The following is a 16,655-nucleotide window of genomic DNA, read 5'->3' as shown; positions in this document are numbered from 1 at the left end:
AAACAGATCACCAATGGACTCATTTGAAGTATATGAATGGTGGTCTGTTTTGGTGTTCAGAATCCACAATACTTCTGCCTGCAGGGTTTTCGTTCCACAGTCGACAACTGGACGCATTCCCGATGCAGAGGTGGATGGATTCTCCGTTTTGCCGGTTGAGGTGGTTTGGCACGCACGAGTTGCACTTCGATTTGTAGTGCAGTGCATCATAAAAATTCTATGCGTCATCTTCGTTATGGATTTAAAAAAAAAAAAAAAAAAAAAACCGTCACGGATATAATTTAGGTTGCACTGAGATGTTCTTGAAAATTAAGACCACGGTGAAAAAATTCCAGACTTACAACAGCTAATTTAATACTTTTAATACCTTTAATAATGGAAAACTAAATTCAATGCTTTTTAAATACTTGTAATAACCTGCAGGTACCCTGGAGAAATGATACCAATTCCCTGAATAATCATTGTACGTGTGTTTAGAGTAATGCAAACAGACGGTGCCTACGAGAAATGGTACCATTTTTCCATTTCCCCCTCATGAGCCCTGATAAGGTGATTCACTTTACTGTGTCCAAGGGCATGGAGTGAAGTCTGCCTAAATTATAGTTAGATGAATGTGTTAGACTAATGCAAACAATTATAAGGTGTGTGCAAGAACTGTACCTATTCCCTTCAGACTGAAGCAGTTTTCTTCCTGGATTTGAGCCCAAAGAATCAATGTATTGCAAGAGCATTTTTATTATTCATCTGAAATTTAAAATGTTTTCAGTATTTTATTGAAAGTAGGCAATAAATAATACTGTGATAAAAATAGTTTATAAGTACTCAGACTGTACAATGTTACATAATCGGGCAATTGAATGGGAAGAGCAGAACTAATAGCAACATGATTTCCACAGGACATGAATCAGAGAAATGACCAAAAAATGCTTTCAACAACACCAAGGGTTCAAGAAAACTGGTTCCTCCCAATTTGTCATGAAGCTAAATGTGGAACCAGAGCAAACATGACCTTTTGGAGGAGGGAGGTCAAGCTTATGCTATGAAAAAACAAGAGACAACATCAATGAGTAATAATAAATAAGAACAGAAGACAGCGTAGTTAATCAACAATAAGGCTTGATATAAAGTCTCTGTAAAAATTGAAAATAAAAAAGTTTGGGCTTGTCTTCTTTAAGTGGGGCTCGTCCCGAGGCTTCTGTGAAATTGGTCTACCCGAGAAACTATCATTTTCAGTTCTTCTGTACATTCAGCCTCATCCTGCGTGGGACTTTCCAGAGGTGAAGGCTTTTTGTGGTTAAAGGGAAAGGTTGGAAAAAGTTGAGGTTTGGCGGGGTCACCAAAGGGAAAGTTCTTGCGTGCAATGTCGATGAAAGAGAATCACTTGCATTTTAACGTGACCCCTTGCCTTTTTGCCTGCTACTGATATATGGCTTTAGTTTTTTTAATTTAAAACTTTGCATTGGTACTAAATGAGGATGAAGTACTCGTTTTGCAAAATGGTCTCCGGCCGTTTCTCCTACTCACACACACTTTGACCTACTTAAGAGCTGCATTTAAATGAAAATCACAATAAGCTACAAAAAAAAAAAAAAAAAAAAATTGAACAGTTCAGTTAAAAAGAGTAACAACATAGAATTAAATTATGTCACAAGTAACTTAACGATTGAATATATTTCAAATCGACGAGGAAAAAACATACATCTGGTTAAATAAAAGATGATTAAAAAAAATAAGCGATAAAATTTACAAACTCCAGAATGTTGAAACATTCAGATACATACATCTGAGAGTTGATAAGCACAATGAGAAAATGTAAGACAAAAAAAAAAAGATTACATGGTATTCTAAAATCATATCAATGTCCCATTGGTTTGCATAAATATAAAAAAATGTGGATACATCTAGACAGTTTCCTCTAAGGATTGGTGAGCTGTGATATCGTATTTTTAGTGTCTTTAAAAATCTGTTAGTTCATCATCCTGGTCTTGAAAATGGGGAATTCCCCTTCGTCTTCTGACCAGCGGTTACCTATAGAAATAATGAGGATAAACTAAGGGACGTGAATAGACGGAGACAAGAGGAGAAGCGGAGCAGAGGACAGGGACGGGAGGGAGAAAAATGAGAAAAAGATGTGAACGTGCGTTAATAGTGCTGGAAAGTTCAACAAAGCTCGCGACTGTTTCTCGAGATGCAAGCGTAGCTGCACCATAGACTTCATAATGTATTGACAGGAGACTGGGCCAATAGATTGGGGGCCTGCATGGTTGGCGAGCCCGTCAAAGCTGACAAGTGGAATCATAGACAAAAAGCTTTTTTTTTGTTGAAAATTCTTGTGAATAAATGCTTTAATACCTGAATTCTTTATAGATATGGGCGTGAAACAGTCTTGATTCTTGGTTAAAAGCAAAAAAAAAAAACAAAAAAAAAAACGTGCAGTTAGAATTTATTCTACGTAAATATGTCGAAGTTACAGCTGAAAGAAATACTCGAGCAACTCGAGTAACTAGAGTTTAAAAACTGGTCCAATTAATTTTAATCACCTCGAGGAATCGTTTAATTTTGCCAGCTCTAAGCATCACGTTTTGCCCGGACTACTTTTAATGCGGGACAACGTGTTGATGTCACGTGCGTAGAGGAATAAGCAACAACAACAACAAAAATCTTACCACAGCCGAAAGCCGCAACAAACTACAACGACGTTGCTAAAAAGTACGCTGCATGATGCTACGGTAGTAGCAGGTAGTGTCTGATGCTTCTCATAGATATCACATCTACTTAGAACTAGATGCGAAATGACATATTGGGCGGCGTTAGTAAACAGTCGACATCTTAAAGCAGCAGACTTCTCAGCGCTAATAAATAAGATGTCGCTCCCCCTTACTCGCTCACGTAAGATTAGCCCTGCGGAGGGCTAGGTTTCTATGGAGGTAGATTTGTGTATTTATTATCAAAATATATATTTTCAATTAAAAAAAAGTCACTTCAATAAAAAAAAATGTGTTTGAATGCAAAAATAAATTTGAAACTCAAAAAAATGCATTTGAAAACTTTTTCTTTGATTTTTTTTTCTTTTGATTGAAGTCAAGTTTTCTTTTTTTTTTATTGAAACAACTTTTTGGATTGAAGTGATGTAGTTTTGCATTTGGGCCACGTTTTGGCTAGGACATTTGTGTCGTTTTAGTTAATCAAAAAAATAAGTTGCTTCAAACAAAGAAAAAATATTTTCAAAAGAAAAATCACTTCAAAAATAAAAAAACTTTCAATCATAGAAAAAAAAAGTTTTTGAATGCGAAGAAATATTTGAGACTGAGAAATTTGCATTTGAACACTTAATTTTTCATTTAAACTGTTTTCTTTGAATGAATCAATCCTTTTTTTGTTTGGGCCATATTATGGGTAGGACATTTGTGTCTAAATCAGGGGTCTCAAACCGATTCCACAAAGGGCCGCAGTGGGTCCTGGTCTTTGTTCCAACAGATCCAAAACAGACAGTTCAACCAATGAGGTTTCTGCTAAAGTAAGCAGCACCTGACTGCAATTAACTGATTACACTTGTTAGACTCCAGATTGGTGAAAAGGGATTGTTCTCGTTTGGTTGGAATGAAATCCAGTACCCACTGCGGCCCTTTGAGGACCGGTTTGAGACCCCTGGTCTAAATCATTCAATCCCAGAAAAAGTTGCTTCATTAAAAAAAACTATTTTCAATCAAAGAAAAAATCATTTGCATAAATAAAATTGCCCTTCCCTAAAAAAATACATACTCAATTACTAAAATATTCGATAGCTGCAGCCCTAGTCGAAGTACAATGCTAGTCTGTTAGTAAATGTAGCTAGCGGCCGCCTTATGTAAACAGAGCGTTTCCGGTGAAAATTTTTGTGAATAAATGCTTCAATCCCCGAATTCTTTATAGATATGGACGTAAAACAGTCCCGATTCTTTGTTAAAAGCAAAAAAAAAAAAAAAAAAAAAAAAAAAAAAAAGTTTGTGTATTGTGACTAAATATTGCAATCCAGTGTATTTGTTGAGCTAAAGGAGTTGCTTAAATGTTTAAATATAGTTTGACCAAAATCTGAGTAAGTTTTATGTGTATTTTGCGCATCTATTTTGATTGTGAATGCCAGTTCTCTTTACATTGTTGTGTTAACTGTGTGAGAATAGGACCTCAGTAATACAGATTGAAGCATTTTTCTTCTTATTGACATTTTTTGAGAGATATGAGTATTACATTTGTTGTATATTCACTATATGATACTTATGTGTGTTGTGAAAGAGTTGCCGAAGCTTATGCCAATAAACGGCGCGGTCAGAGCTACGAATCTGAATGCCTGTGTCTACTTTCCTTTCTATCTCCCACTGTGGATTAAAGAAACTACAGCGATAGTCAAGGGAAAAAACGCAATCATTGGCTTGATCCCTAATTAATGTAATTTAAATCACTACCTTACATATTAAGAGTGACACTTTTTTTTTTTTTTTTTTTTTAAAGAGTGACAGGTGGAATTTTGGCAGCGTGGCCTTGTGACGTCACGGCCTTGTGACGTCACCGCCCTGCGACGTCAACAACAATGACGACCTATTAGCTAAAATAATTTTACAAATTATAATAACTTGTACTAATATTTATCTTTTAATAATTACAAGTCTTTCTATCTGTGGATCACTTTAAATCCCTGAATTCTTTATAGATATGGACGTAAAACAGTCTCGATTCTTGGTTATAAGTAAAAAAAAAACAAAAACGTGCAGTTACCTTTTTTTTACGTAATAATGTCGATGCTAGTCTGTTAGTAAATGTAGCTAGCTTGGCGAAAAAAGATAAAGATCCAATGAAACTTGGATCTTACAGGCCTATTTCTCTTTTAAATACAGACTACAAAATACTAGCTAAAGTACTTGTGCATCGTTTGGAGTCTGTTTTACCAAATATTATAACCCATGATCAGACAGGCTTTGTTCAACATAGACGTTCCGATTTCAATATCCGTCGGTTATTTAACATAATTACACTCCTAGCCAGTCTGCCTCTGAATGTGTTATAGCTATGGATGCCGAAAAGCCTTTGACAGGGTGGAATGGAACTATATGTTCGAGACACTAAAACAGTTTGGATTTGGGGCTATATTTATATCTTGGATTAGCTTATTATATTCTAGACCTGTGGCTAAGGTTTTAACTAATAATGAGCTTTCAGAGCCATTTGATTTATTTCGTGGGACACGTCAAGGTTGCCCTTTAAGCCCTCTGCTTTTTGTTTTGGCCATTGAACCTCTTGCAGTAGCTATTAGATCTAACCGATATATAACAGGAATAAATAGAGGAGGCATAGAACATAAAGTCTCATTGTACGCTGATGACTTTACTCCTTTACATACAGTGGGGAGAAAAAATATTTGATACACTGCCGACTTTGCTGGTTTTCCCACTTGCAAGCCATGTAGAGGTCTGTAATTTGTATCATAAGTTCTCTTCAACTGTGAGGAACGGAATCTAATACAAAAATCCAGAAAATCACATTGTATGATTTTTAAATAATAAATTTGTATTTAACTGCATGAAATAAGTATTTGATACATTACCAACTAGTAAATATTTCGGCTCTTAGTTCTTTTTTAAGAACCCCTCCTGTTCTCCACTCATTACCGGTAGTAACTGCACCTGTTTGAACTTGTTACCTGTATAAAAGACACCTGTCCACATGCTCAAACAAACTCCAACCTCTACACAATGGCCAAGACCATAGGGCTGTGTAAGGACATCAGGGATAAAATAATAGACCTGCACAAGGCTGGGATGGGCTACAGGAAAATAAGCAAGCAGCTTGGTGAGAAGGTAACAACTGAGCGATTATTAGAAAATGGAAGAAGTTCAAGTTGACGGTCAATCTGGCTCGTTATGGGGCTCCATGCAAGATTTCACCTCGTGGGGCATCACTGATCATGAGGAAGGTGAGGGATCAGCCCAGAAATACACGGCATGACCTGGTCAATGACCTGAAGAGAGCTGGAACCACAGTCTCGAAGAAAACCATCGGAAACACATTACGCCATCATGGATTAAAATCCTACAGCGCACGCAAGGTCCCGATGCTGAAGCCAGTGCATGTCCAGACATGTCTTAAGTTTGCCACTGACCATCTGGATGATCCAGAGGAGCAATGGGAGAAGGTCATGTGGTCGGATGAGACCAAAATTTAACTTTTTGGTCTAAACTCGGCTTATCGTGTTTGGAGGAAAAGAAGGATGAGTACAACCCCAAGAACACCATCCCAACCGTGAAACATGGAGGAGGAAACATTTTTTGGGGCTGCTTCTCTGCCAAGGGTACAGGACAACTGCACCGTATTGAGGGGAGGATGGATGGGGCTATGTATCGCCAGATCTTGGCTGACAACCTCCTTCCTTCAGTGAGAGCCCTGAAGATGGGTCGTGGCTGGGTCTTCCAGCATGACAACAATCCAAAGCACACAGCCAAGGCAACTAAAGAGTGGCTCCGTAAGAAGCATCTTAAGGTCCTGGAGTGGCCTAGCCAGTCACCAGATCTGAACCCGATAGAAAATCTATGGAGGGAGCTGAAAGTCCGTGTTGCTCGGCAGCAGCCCCGAAACCTGAAGGCTCTGGAAAAGATCTGCATGGAGGAGTGGGCCAAAATCCCTGCTGCAGTGTGTGCAAACCTTGTCAAGGACTACAGGAAACGTTTGGTATCTGTAATAGCAAACAAAGGTTTCTGTACCAAATATTAAGTTCGATTTTTGTGATGTATCAAATACTTATTTCATGCAATTAAATGGATTTTTGTATTAGATTCTGTCCCTCACAGTTGAAGAGAACTTATGATACAAACTACAGACCTCTACATGCTTTGCAAGTGGGAAAACCAGCAAAATCGGCCGTGTATCAAATACTTGTTCTCACCACTGTATCTACCGCTTAAACTTCCATTCCACCTTGACCTGCTACAACGATTTGGCAGATTCTCAGGTTACAAATTCAATCTCCATGAGAGTGAATTGATGCCTTTAGATGTTGACAAATTTGAAATTGGGGATGTCAGCTTGCCTTTTAAAGTGAATATCAGTAGCTTCAATTACTTGGGAATATCGGTAACCAAGCAATATAAGGGGCACCGTGAGCACAATTTTAACAGGCTTTTGGTTAGGACTAAGACTGACCTGGCTAATTGGTTACTACTGCCTACCTCACTAGCAGCACGCGTTAATGCTGTCAAGATGACGGTATTGCCCAGATATTTATACCTGTTTCAATGTTTGCCTATTTTCATTCCCGCTTCATATTTTAAAAAATTGGATTCAATTATTTCTTCTTATATATGGAATAATAAACAGCCACGTTTACGTAAAGAATTCCTGCAAGGGGCTAAAAGCGAGGGCGGTTTGGCTCTTCCTAATTTTCAGTTGTATTACTGGACCGCAAATCTAAATTGTATGGCATATTGGTTATACTACCATCTTAAGGAGAATGGTCCCACTTGGGTGCAGATGGAAGCATATCTCCCAAATTCATTAGCCGCCCTTTGTGGTGCGCCACTGCCCTTGACAGTTGGGGTATCGGGAAATAACCCAGTATTATCTCACTCCCTTCGGATAATATCTCAATTTAGGGGAAAAAAAATGGTGTAGTTGGTACTTGCCTTTTTAGCCCAGTGGCGTCAAATCATTTTTTTGTACCCTCAACAGTCGATAAAGCCTTTCGTTTGTGGCCCAACCTGGGTCTTACACGTTTAAATGACCTTTTCTTGGATGATATTTTTGCCTCTTTGCACAGCTAGTCCAAAGATTTAATATTCCTAACTCTCATCCTTTTAGATATCTGCAAATTAGAAGCTTTGTTAAGAGTATCATACCGCTTTTCCCAAATAAACCTCCTACAACAGTTTTAGATGATGTTATGTCTTTAGATCCGACAGAGAAAGGGGGAATTAAGCGTATTTTAAATCTAATTTCTCATATGGTAGCTCCGTCCTTATCCAGAATCAAAGACCTGTGGGCACGGGATCTTCAAACACCAATCGGTGAGGGACTGTGGTCTAAGGTTTTGGGTAGGGTACATAATTCATCTATGTGCGCTCGTCATGCTCCGATTCAATTTAAAGTAGTACATTGGGTACACTATTCTAAGGTAAGATTGTCCAGAATCTTTCCAGAAATCAGCCCTTTGTGTAACAGGTGTAAGCTGGCGGATGCAACACTGATCCATATGTTTTGGTTATGTCTGAGCTTAGAAATATTTTGGGAGGGTATTTTTGAAGTCATCTCCCTCGTGTTAGGGGTCGGAATCACTCCTGATCCTTTAATATCAATATTTGGAGTTTTACCGGAGGGTCTGTGGCTGCCTACTTGGGGGTGTATGGTTATTGCTTTCACCACCCTTTTGGCGCGACGTTTGGTTCTTCTGAGGTGGAAGGAGGCTGCCCCACCCACAATGTTGCATTGGATAAGGGATGTGCTGATGAACCTTAGGCTCGAGAAAATTCGTTATATTCTTCGCGGTTCTGAAAAGAAATTTTATAGTACATGGGGACCTTTTCTTTCATTCTTTGACAACACCGCTACACAAGTGCAGGAATGATATATACAACGGTACGGTCGCTTTCCATGCTGCTCGCTTTTGGTGGGACATTTGAATGTATTGTATTGTATTGTATTTTGATTCTGTAACCATTATGTATTGAGAGTGATGGCACGGGAGAACTTTCAATGGCTCTCTGGACGTTTACGATTAGACTTAGACTTTATGGTTGGTTGTGTTGGATAACTTGGAGTGAAACTTTTTTTTTTTTTTGGGAGGGGGTTGTTCCGTATTTTTGCAAAACCAATAAAAAGAAATTTGAAAGTAAGTAAATGTAGCTAGCGGGCGCCATATGTAAACAAAGAGCTTTTTTGGTATGCGGTATAACTTTCGCACTTTTTCAATCCTAAATCAGGTGTTGGATCACTGCATGTCTTGCCTCTGCGACCGACTGCGAATAACTGAAGCAGACTGTAGAGTGGCCCCCAACTTAAAGGCGTTGCGCAGTGAAGGTGGAATCTGACCCGTCAATCATTATGAAGTCTATGCCTGCACAATGTGATCTTACCGTTGTGTGAGGTTTATGTTAACAAGAGTAGGTCCTGACAGTAGCAGTATCCAGCCTCTGTATAGACTGACTTCCTGTATGTGCATGTTGGCAAAAATCACATGCAAAGACATGCCGTTAGTCACAGCATCATAAACCGCGAGGTAGACGGGCCATTCGAGAAGAAATCCAAGCAAGACATCACTCTTTGTTTGAGAACTTTCTCTTACCGTCCAGTGGGCTCCTCTTTGGCTGCGTGGAGGCAGATGAGGTGTTGCTGCCGGTCACCCGGAAGTTGGCAGGCAGAGTGTCTGACACGCCCAGTGACATTCCCCTCATGTCTTTGGGCCGAAACTTCTTTCTCCACGAGGGGGCACGTCGGAAGTTCTTGTCATCATCCTGATACAAAACAAAAAAAGATTGGAGAGGGAAATAGGTTGGCTTTTTCCAGGATGTCGGACGCCATCCGGGTCAGCAGACAAGCTCTGTTCATCACCTCTTCCATCCTCCTGTCTGTACCAATAGCCAGCAAACTGTTGTATTCACGCTCGAGAGTTGTTCGGGCCTAAAAGACAGATACGCATGAGAAGTGAAACAAAGTAATGATGTAAGGGGCATCTACAAACAGATGTTTATAGTGCTGCAGCGATTAATCGATTAATTCTAGTAATTCGATTAGAAAAAAGCTTCGAATCAAATTTTGCTGCTTCGAAAACTCGATAATTCAAGTGATGTTGTAATAGTTTGTTTTGAAAGTGAGGCATTCAGTTTTATTGATTTGGGTGGGTACACTACCCTCTAGTGGCAACAGTGAATATGCCATAACTCGTCTGCTGAATCCAGCTGCTCCCTGTTCACCAACATTAGGTATGTTTTTTGAGCTAATATGTTTGTTAATGCATTCGTCTTTTAGTTTATTTAGCAGGTTTTTTTTTGGGGTGGGGGGGTATGTTTTTGAACGATTTGTTAATAGCATTGTTTAGCAGTTTTTTTTTTGGGGTGGGGGGTATGTTTTTGAAAGATTTGTTAAGAGCATTGTTTATAAAAAATAAAAATGAAAAAATGAATAAATAAACCTTAGCATTTTATACCATTTAAGCTTACAGACTTTTGCTACGCAAGTTGGCCAATTGTTCTTTGTTGTCCTTAGATCCTCATTTATTTTCTTTTCTTTTATATAATTTGAGGCTAAGCTCAGGTATTTTAATTCATATTTAAATGCATTCATTGCTGTTGTGAAACAAAAGTGCAATCCTGCACAGTTTGAAGAAACACTCAGGAATTTTATAATGTACAGTGGTACCTCGACGTATGATCGCTTCGACACACAATCTTTTCGACATCCGACGTAAAATTTGACTCGCCATTTGTTTCTACATCCGACAACATGCTCGAAATACGACTTGACAGCGCCGCAGACGGGCGCACGTCGGATTTTCTTGTGAGAGAAATCAACACAGGTTCCGAGAAGGTTAGTGCAGGTGGTGAAGGGAAAAGGTGACGCTTCCCCATAGGGTCCTCCCAGCGACGAAACCCCGAGGCACAATGAAGGTGAGGGCCAGCTTTCAGCAGCCGGCCACAGTGGGGAGCCAGCCTGAAAGCTGCTGGCAGAGAAGCCGGGTGGCTTCTGGCCGCTGGAGAGCCAGCCCGAAAGCCGCCGGTGACGAGGCCCCAGTCCACCCCGATCGGGAGGGGGGCCCCGTCCCCGCGAACCGCGGTGCTTTTGCGCAATTTATTTCAGAGTTTTTGCTTACTGTCCACTCCAGTTGACGGCAACGACAAAACATTAGAAGAACGTAAAATAGAACCGCACTTTCTAACTCACGGTCACGTCAGCGACGCGGTGCGTTCAGGTACAGCAAAAAATGTTTGCCACATTAGAACCCGATTCGTCACATTATGACAGGAATTAATTTATGTGTTTTACTATATGTAATGGATTAATGATGTAGGTTTTTGGGCTGTGGAACGAATTAATGGAATTATAATGTATTCTTATGGGAAAATCCTGCTCGACATACGACCATTTCGACTTACAAACAAGGTCCTGGAACGAATTAACTTCGTATGTAGAGGTACCACTGCATTTGCATTTGAAACTCTTTTGAAAGTGTAATCTTACCAAGCCAAAATAAATATTATTGCAAGCATAAACACTTGCATATTTGTTTTAGATATCGTAAAATTTATTCTGCAACCCATTAAATGTTCGTAATCCGATGTCTCAATTATTTGAACTAACTGATAGATTAATCGATTATCTAAATAATCGATAGCTGCAGTCATAGATGTTTAGCTCATAAATCAATCCAGTGGTGGAATGCAAAAAAGTTAAATAACATCCTTACAAGGGGTGGGGAACCTGTGGGTAATTCACGACATGATACGCAATACAAGGCTCCCGATAGTGGTGCTCTCATGATATGGTGTTAAAACAGTTATCGATACATGGGTCAGGAAATTATTCTAGAATTATTCTACAAAACAACTAATGAATGGAAAAACAAGCTCTTTTTATCCTGCTGCTGTGAATTGAAATGAGTTTCTCGTTCATTCGCTGCCACCCTCCCAGTTCAAACGGATTGGACGTCTGTGGCTGTCAGTGGCAGCCAATGCCAGGCAATGAGTTTATTTTGGGGCATTTCACGTCATTTCCTGTTGATTTTCGGTCACTTCCCTTTCCTTTTAAGGCATTTCTGGTCACATCTTGTTATTTTGTGGCATTTGCAGGTAACCGCCTGTTGATTTGAGGTTATTGAACAGGTAGTGACTTGTAAATGCCCACAAGAAGACTTGTGGGGAAGAAAAAAAACTACAATAGAAGTACAGAAGTTCTTTTTCTTGAACCACGAACTTAAGTTCAAAATTTTGAATTATGAACTATGAACTGAACGGTTCAATTTATAATTTGTGAACTGCAATTTGAACGACTTCATGTAGAAAAACGAACTGTTTAGAACTGTTTAGAACTGTTTATGAAATGTTTAGCAACTTGAGTTGTGTCAGTGGGTTTAGTCTGTAAGTTCTATTTATTTCAATTTCATCTAAAATATTTGTTATTTTTTTGTTTTTTTATTTATTTTAACCTTATATTTATGTACAATTTGCAAATAAAAAATACTGTTCAATGGATTTTTTTTTTAACCCATACATCTCAAAATAACACATTTCAGAGCGATAATTGCAATATCGTGATTTTTGCTTAAGGTTATCATACCGTCAAAATCTCATACCGGCACATGCCTAACTAAGACTAATAAGTATTATTGGACAAAAAACTAAGACAAAATTTAAAAAAGGTGAGTTAAGTATTGCCAATTTACCTGAGTGTTCTGTGTGGGAATCTGCAGCAATAGCGCCAGGGTGTTGTGATCAAAGGTTTCGTCGAGAGAAAGCAATGCCCCATGGACACCACTTTCATAGAGGTTGGCACTGTATTCTTTCAGCCCGATAGCCTGAACCCAATTTATCAAACGCTCATTACTCCACACCAGCACATCTGAAAACAGGAACAGGGAACTTAGAATTTGTTGTTGTTTTGTGTATGTTTTTTATTTTATTTTTGCATAACACTATCAAAAAGGCAAACACAAAACAAATCAAATTGGATAATTTCATGTCAGATGACCTAATACCGTTAAAAAATGTAACCCTACCATCTCTAATTTTGATCAAAATTTACAGAAATTATGCTTTTGAATGGCAAAGCTCAAATACAACATTGCAGTAAGATCAGAGGTTTATGGAGATTTGACGTCTTGAACCTTTTCAACAAATTCCGCTTGTTATGCGAATTTGGGGGAATTGATGATCCTCTATTTAACTGTGCATCTAAGACAGTGCCAATCTGAGAAGCTCATTTCATATTCATGTTGCAAATGGCGGAGGTCACACCACATATGGACTAGTTTTCTGAGGTCCTCAGCTCCGAAGCCCCACCCCCGGCGCGTTTTATTGTGGTGAATACGCAGAAGTTGGTAGAGTAGCCAAAAATTGTATACACGTAAGAGTAGCGTTACTTCAAAATAATATTACGTAAGTAAAAGTAGTCGTCCAAAAAAATGTATTCAAGTACAAGTAAAACAGTATTTGGTGAAAAGAATACTCAAGCTATGAGTAACATTGTGAGTAACTGCTTATATTTTTGTTGGACTTTTTTTTTTTTTTTTTTTTTTAAAAACATTTTTTTTTTTTCCTGAGCACAAAATTATCTATGTGAACTGTTGTTATAATGATACCGTAAAATAACCCATTACATAACCACATTAAGCCAAAGAAATACCAAAAAAAACTGATTTCCCTGGCATTAAACGCAACGTCTGGAAATGTAATACCTACAGCAATTTTAAGGATTTTAAATTCAAGACGTTTTGGGGACCCAAGGGAACCCTGTTAAGACAGTTCATATTGGATTCAGTAAATGTCATTATTCCTTAGCCCAAAGACAATAATTTCAGATCGATCGGAGCAGGGGCTGCTGAGATACGGACACTTGAAATTTAGAAGGTCGAAAAGGTCTTATCATTCAAAGTTGTTGTTTTTTTTTTTTTAAAAAAGCTTTGCCAGTGACAAGCATCAGTTCTGCAAAGTGTCATGATAATTGGAGAGGGCCTAGTTAACTCAGTTGGGTGAACTGACATGCATCCAATGCATAACCATGATTAAAAAGATCATTTAAAATGCTTCTGTTACCGTTAAATTCCAGCTGAGACTCTTCCCTTCTTCTTTCCAGCTCTTTCCGGTCGTAGTTAAGCCTTCTTAAACACATTACTCCACATTGAAAACTATTTCTATAGACCAGAAATGAAACATTGTTGATCTGTTATTTGCATTTTATCTGCTATACCTTAGCTTCTAGCATATGCAATTAAGATCAGACAGTGTAAAGTGCTGTTCTCATTGTGTGTATTACCTGTGGAAACTGTCTACCATTTTCAGTTGTCCTCGTAGGTCTTTTTTGGTAAGGTGATCAAGCATGCGAGCGTCCACTAGGGACTCCATGAAATATGATCGGTACTGTGGGAGACCTAAGCTGGGTAGCCACTCATTACCAATCCATTCATGATTCATGTCTCCGTACGCCAATGTCTATGATAACAGAAAAAAAAAAAAAAAAAAACTTATTAAGAAATTCTTAATCAAATGTCAGGAAAGATGAGCAAATATTAATGGGAACCGGAAATTTTTGAACAAAAATGGTAATTTTGCAGGCGAAAAAAATAACGTATAGAAAATGTAGTGTGCAGAAAGATAATTGTTTTAGTTACATGAATGTTTAGTAGAGCGTTTCAGGATATTTTATTTCTCATTACTCACTGTCGGTCCATTGCAAGGATTGCCACAAATAAAAAAATTTGATTACTGTATTGTCCGTACTATAAGGCGCATCGGCGTATTAGGCGCACCATCAATGATAATGGATTATAAGGTGCAGTAGTAGTAGTTACCCTGGGCGATAAAACGATACCAATAATCATCATCATATAATTTTACAACATAAACATCAAATAATTTTCAACATAAATACATTAACATAACATTTGAAAAGTCGTTAAGATTTAAACTGTAATTACACCCATGTAATTACAACACTTGAACACCAGAGGGCGCTGATGCAACGTGAATGCTAGCTCTGAGAAGGTAGTCAGTACAGGAGGGTGTTGTTTTCATACAACCGTTAGGGCAGGGGTCGGGAACCTATGGCTCGGGAGCCAGATCTGGCTCTTTTGACAGCTGCATCTGGCTCGCAGAAAAATCTTTATTCAAAAAAAAAAAAAAAAAAAAAAGTTAATTAATCCCCTTTGCTCATTGCTCGAAACGGCGACGGTCACCTGCGACTAGAAAGCCAGTTCGCAGTCATTTTAGTGGGTAAGTGGCAAACATATATGTCGTTGTGTCTATCTATCAATCGCATAGGCAACGCAGATGAGGCAGAGACAATGTTCAAGTGAGGTTGCCGTATTTTGCTGTCGAAAATAGCGGCCGATTTGTGCATGTGCGTGAGATTAGGAAGTAAACTTCCCTTGTTTTCAGTTTTGTTGTCAGCTAATTTTAGAGAAGAATTTTGAATTTTTGAGAAGATGGATAAAAGAAAAAAGGTATTGTAAATATTGTACTTTTAAGCAGGAATGGACAGAGGAATTTGCCCTTGTGGAGAGTTTTCTGATGACTTTTCGGATAAAGACAGGATAATTAAACGGATAAAAGACATGCCTCTGTCGGCAAGAACTGTTCACGATCGTACCATCATGATGTCAAATCAAATTGAGTTTTCTCTCGCTTTGACGAGTCAACAGATGTAAGCAATTTATCCCAGTTCAGCGTGACTGCAAGTTTTTGAGTATGAAAGGGACAACAAGAGGGGACGATTTATTCAAGACCTTCACTGAGTTTGCGAAAATAAAAAAAATCTACTGATGGATAAACTTGTGTGCACTGATGGTGCTCTGTGCATTGTGGGGGAATACAGAGGATTTGTGTCGCTTCTTCGTGAACATGAAAAGAGAGGCATCCTAAGTTTCTCGGTGCCTGCAAGAAGCTTAACCTCAACAAGTATTAACCAGACTACAAAGCCATCAGCAAAACCATGCATTACCAGAAGTTCCATTAATAGTAAGAAATACTCATTATTGATTAGCAACAGCACAACAATGTCATTAACCATTTAACACCGAACGTGTCGGCAGCGACGCGTTTACGCATGCCGTCTTTGAAGCTTCGTCACGCTGTAATTACGTCACCCACGTGCCGCTGGTTGGTCTCATTTGAACGTGCGGAAGTTGATGTCCACACCAGTTTTTATTTGAAGTCAGTCGACCAAGAAAAACGGGAGATAATGTCATTTGAGTTTTATAGTTTTATTGCACTCATAAATATGCATTAAAACGCTGCATGGACCATGTATCTATCTCCATATTTCCATCATTTCTTGTCCTTTTTCAAAACCGAAAGCAGCACAAAAAAACTACAGATCCCAAGACAGTTGTGATGTCAAGAAGGACGAACCGAATGTGGACATTTTTAATACATTTCCGAGCGAGGCGCCAACTAAGGAAAAGGAGGCATGCGAAGCAAGCAACGGCCGGTGTTGTTGTGCACCGGTTCGATTGAGCGAGCGACTTTGAAACGTGCAGAATGAATCTAAAACTAAATTTAGCATAAGCTAATGCATTATTTCATTAACTCAAGGAAGAAGATGAGCCGTATTTGTCGTTGTTTTCCTGGGATGAGTCGGCGTCTCGGCGAGTAGAAGTGACAGCAGCGCGCTAAAGAGTAGGCTGTGTGACGTTGTGTGTGACGCAGCTCCGTGACCTGTTCATGCAGAAGCTTTATTGAGGGAGAAAAAAAAAAAAAAAAACTTTATTGGGTCGTATGCCAGATAAATTTAAATTGAACTGAACTACTTGTCAATATTTTTGAAAATACTTTTTTTCAATGTTATATATATTTTTTCTTCACTATAATCTTTTCAATTTTTATAAAGATGAGTGTTCGAAAAGCTTGATTGCATGTACGTATATACTTTAGATAAGGTGATGGGTATAATACCTAACTTCACAAAGAGATATCCTCCAAACCCTT

The 16,655-nt window shown here is 38.7% G+C and overlaps 1 protein-coding gene across 9 annotated transcripts in view; it reads right to left on the bottom strand.

Moving 5' to 3' along the window:
• Positions 1-255: 255 nt before the first annotated feature.
• The window catches only part of ppfia1 (PTPRF interacting protein alpha 1), a 129,796-nt gene continuing 113,396 nt past the window's right edge, over positions 256-16,655 (bottom strand). For 4 of the 9 annotated variants that reach the window (XM_057838388.1, XM_057838415.1, XM_057838435.1 and 1 more), the window contains 6 exons: positions 13,987-14,162; positions 13,767-13,864; positions 12,398-12,573; positions 9,571-9,639; positions 9,305-9,473; positions 258-2,028 (listed from right to left, as the gene is read on the bottom strand). In XM_057838388.1, the coding sequence (XP_057694371.1) occupies positions 1,967-2,028; positions 9,305-9,473; positions 9,571-9,639; positions 12,398-12,573; positions 13,767-13,864; positions 13,987-14,162 (750 nt within the window). In that variant the 3' untranslated portion in view covers positions 258-1,966. Of the gene's footprint in view, positions 2,051-9,095; positions 9,170-9,304; positions 9,474-9,570; positions 9,640-12,397; positions 12,574-13,766; positions 13,865-13,986; positions 14,163-16,655 lie in introns of all 9 variants that reach the window. The other 5 variants (XM_057838456.1, XM_057838444.1, XM_057838406.1 and 2 more) reach the window with 4 other exon arrangements.

Source organism: Corythoichthys intestinalis, chromosome 1 (genome assembly GCF_030265065.1).
Source record: "Corythoichthys intestinalis isolate RoL2023-P3 chromosome 1, ASM3026506v1, whole genome shotgun sequence".
Lineage (NCBI taxonomy): Eukaryota > Metazoa > Chordata > Actinopteri > Syngnathiformes > Syngnathidae > Corythoichthys > Corythoichthys intestinalis.
Note: the sequence above shows the minus strand (reverse complement) of the source record. Positions and strands in the feature narration are given on the sequence as shown.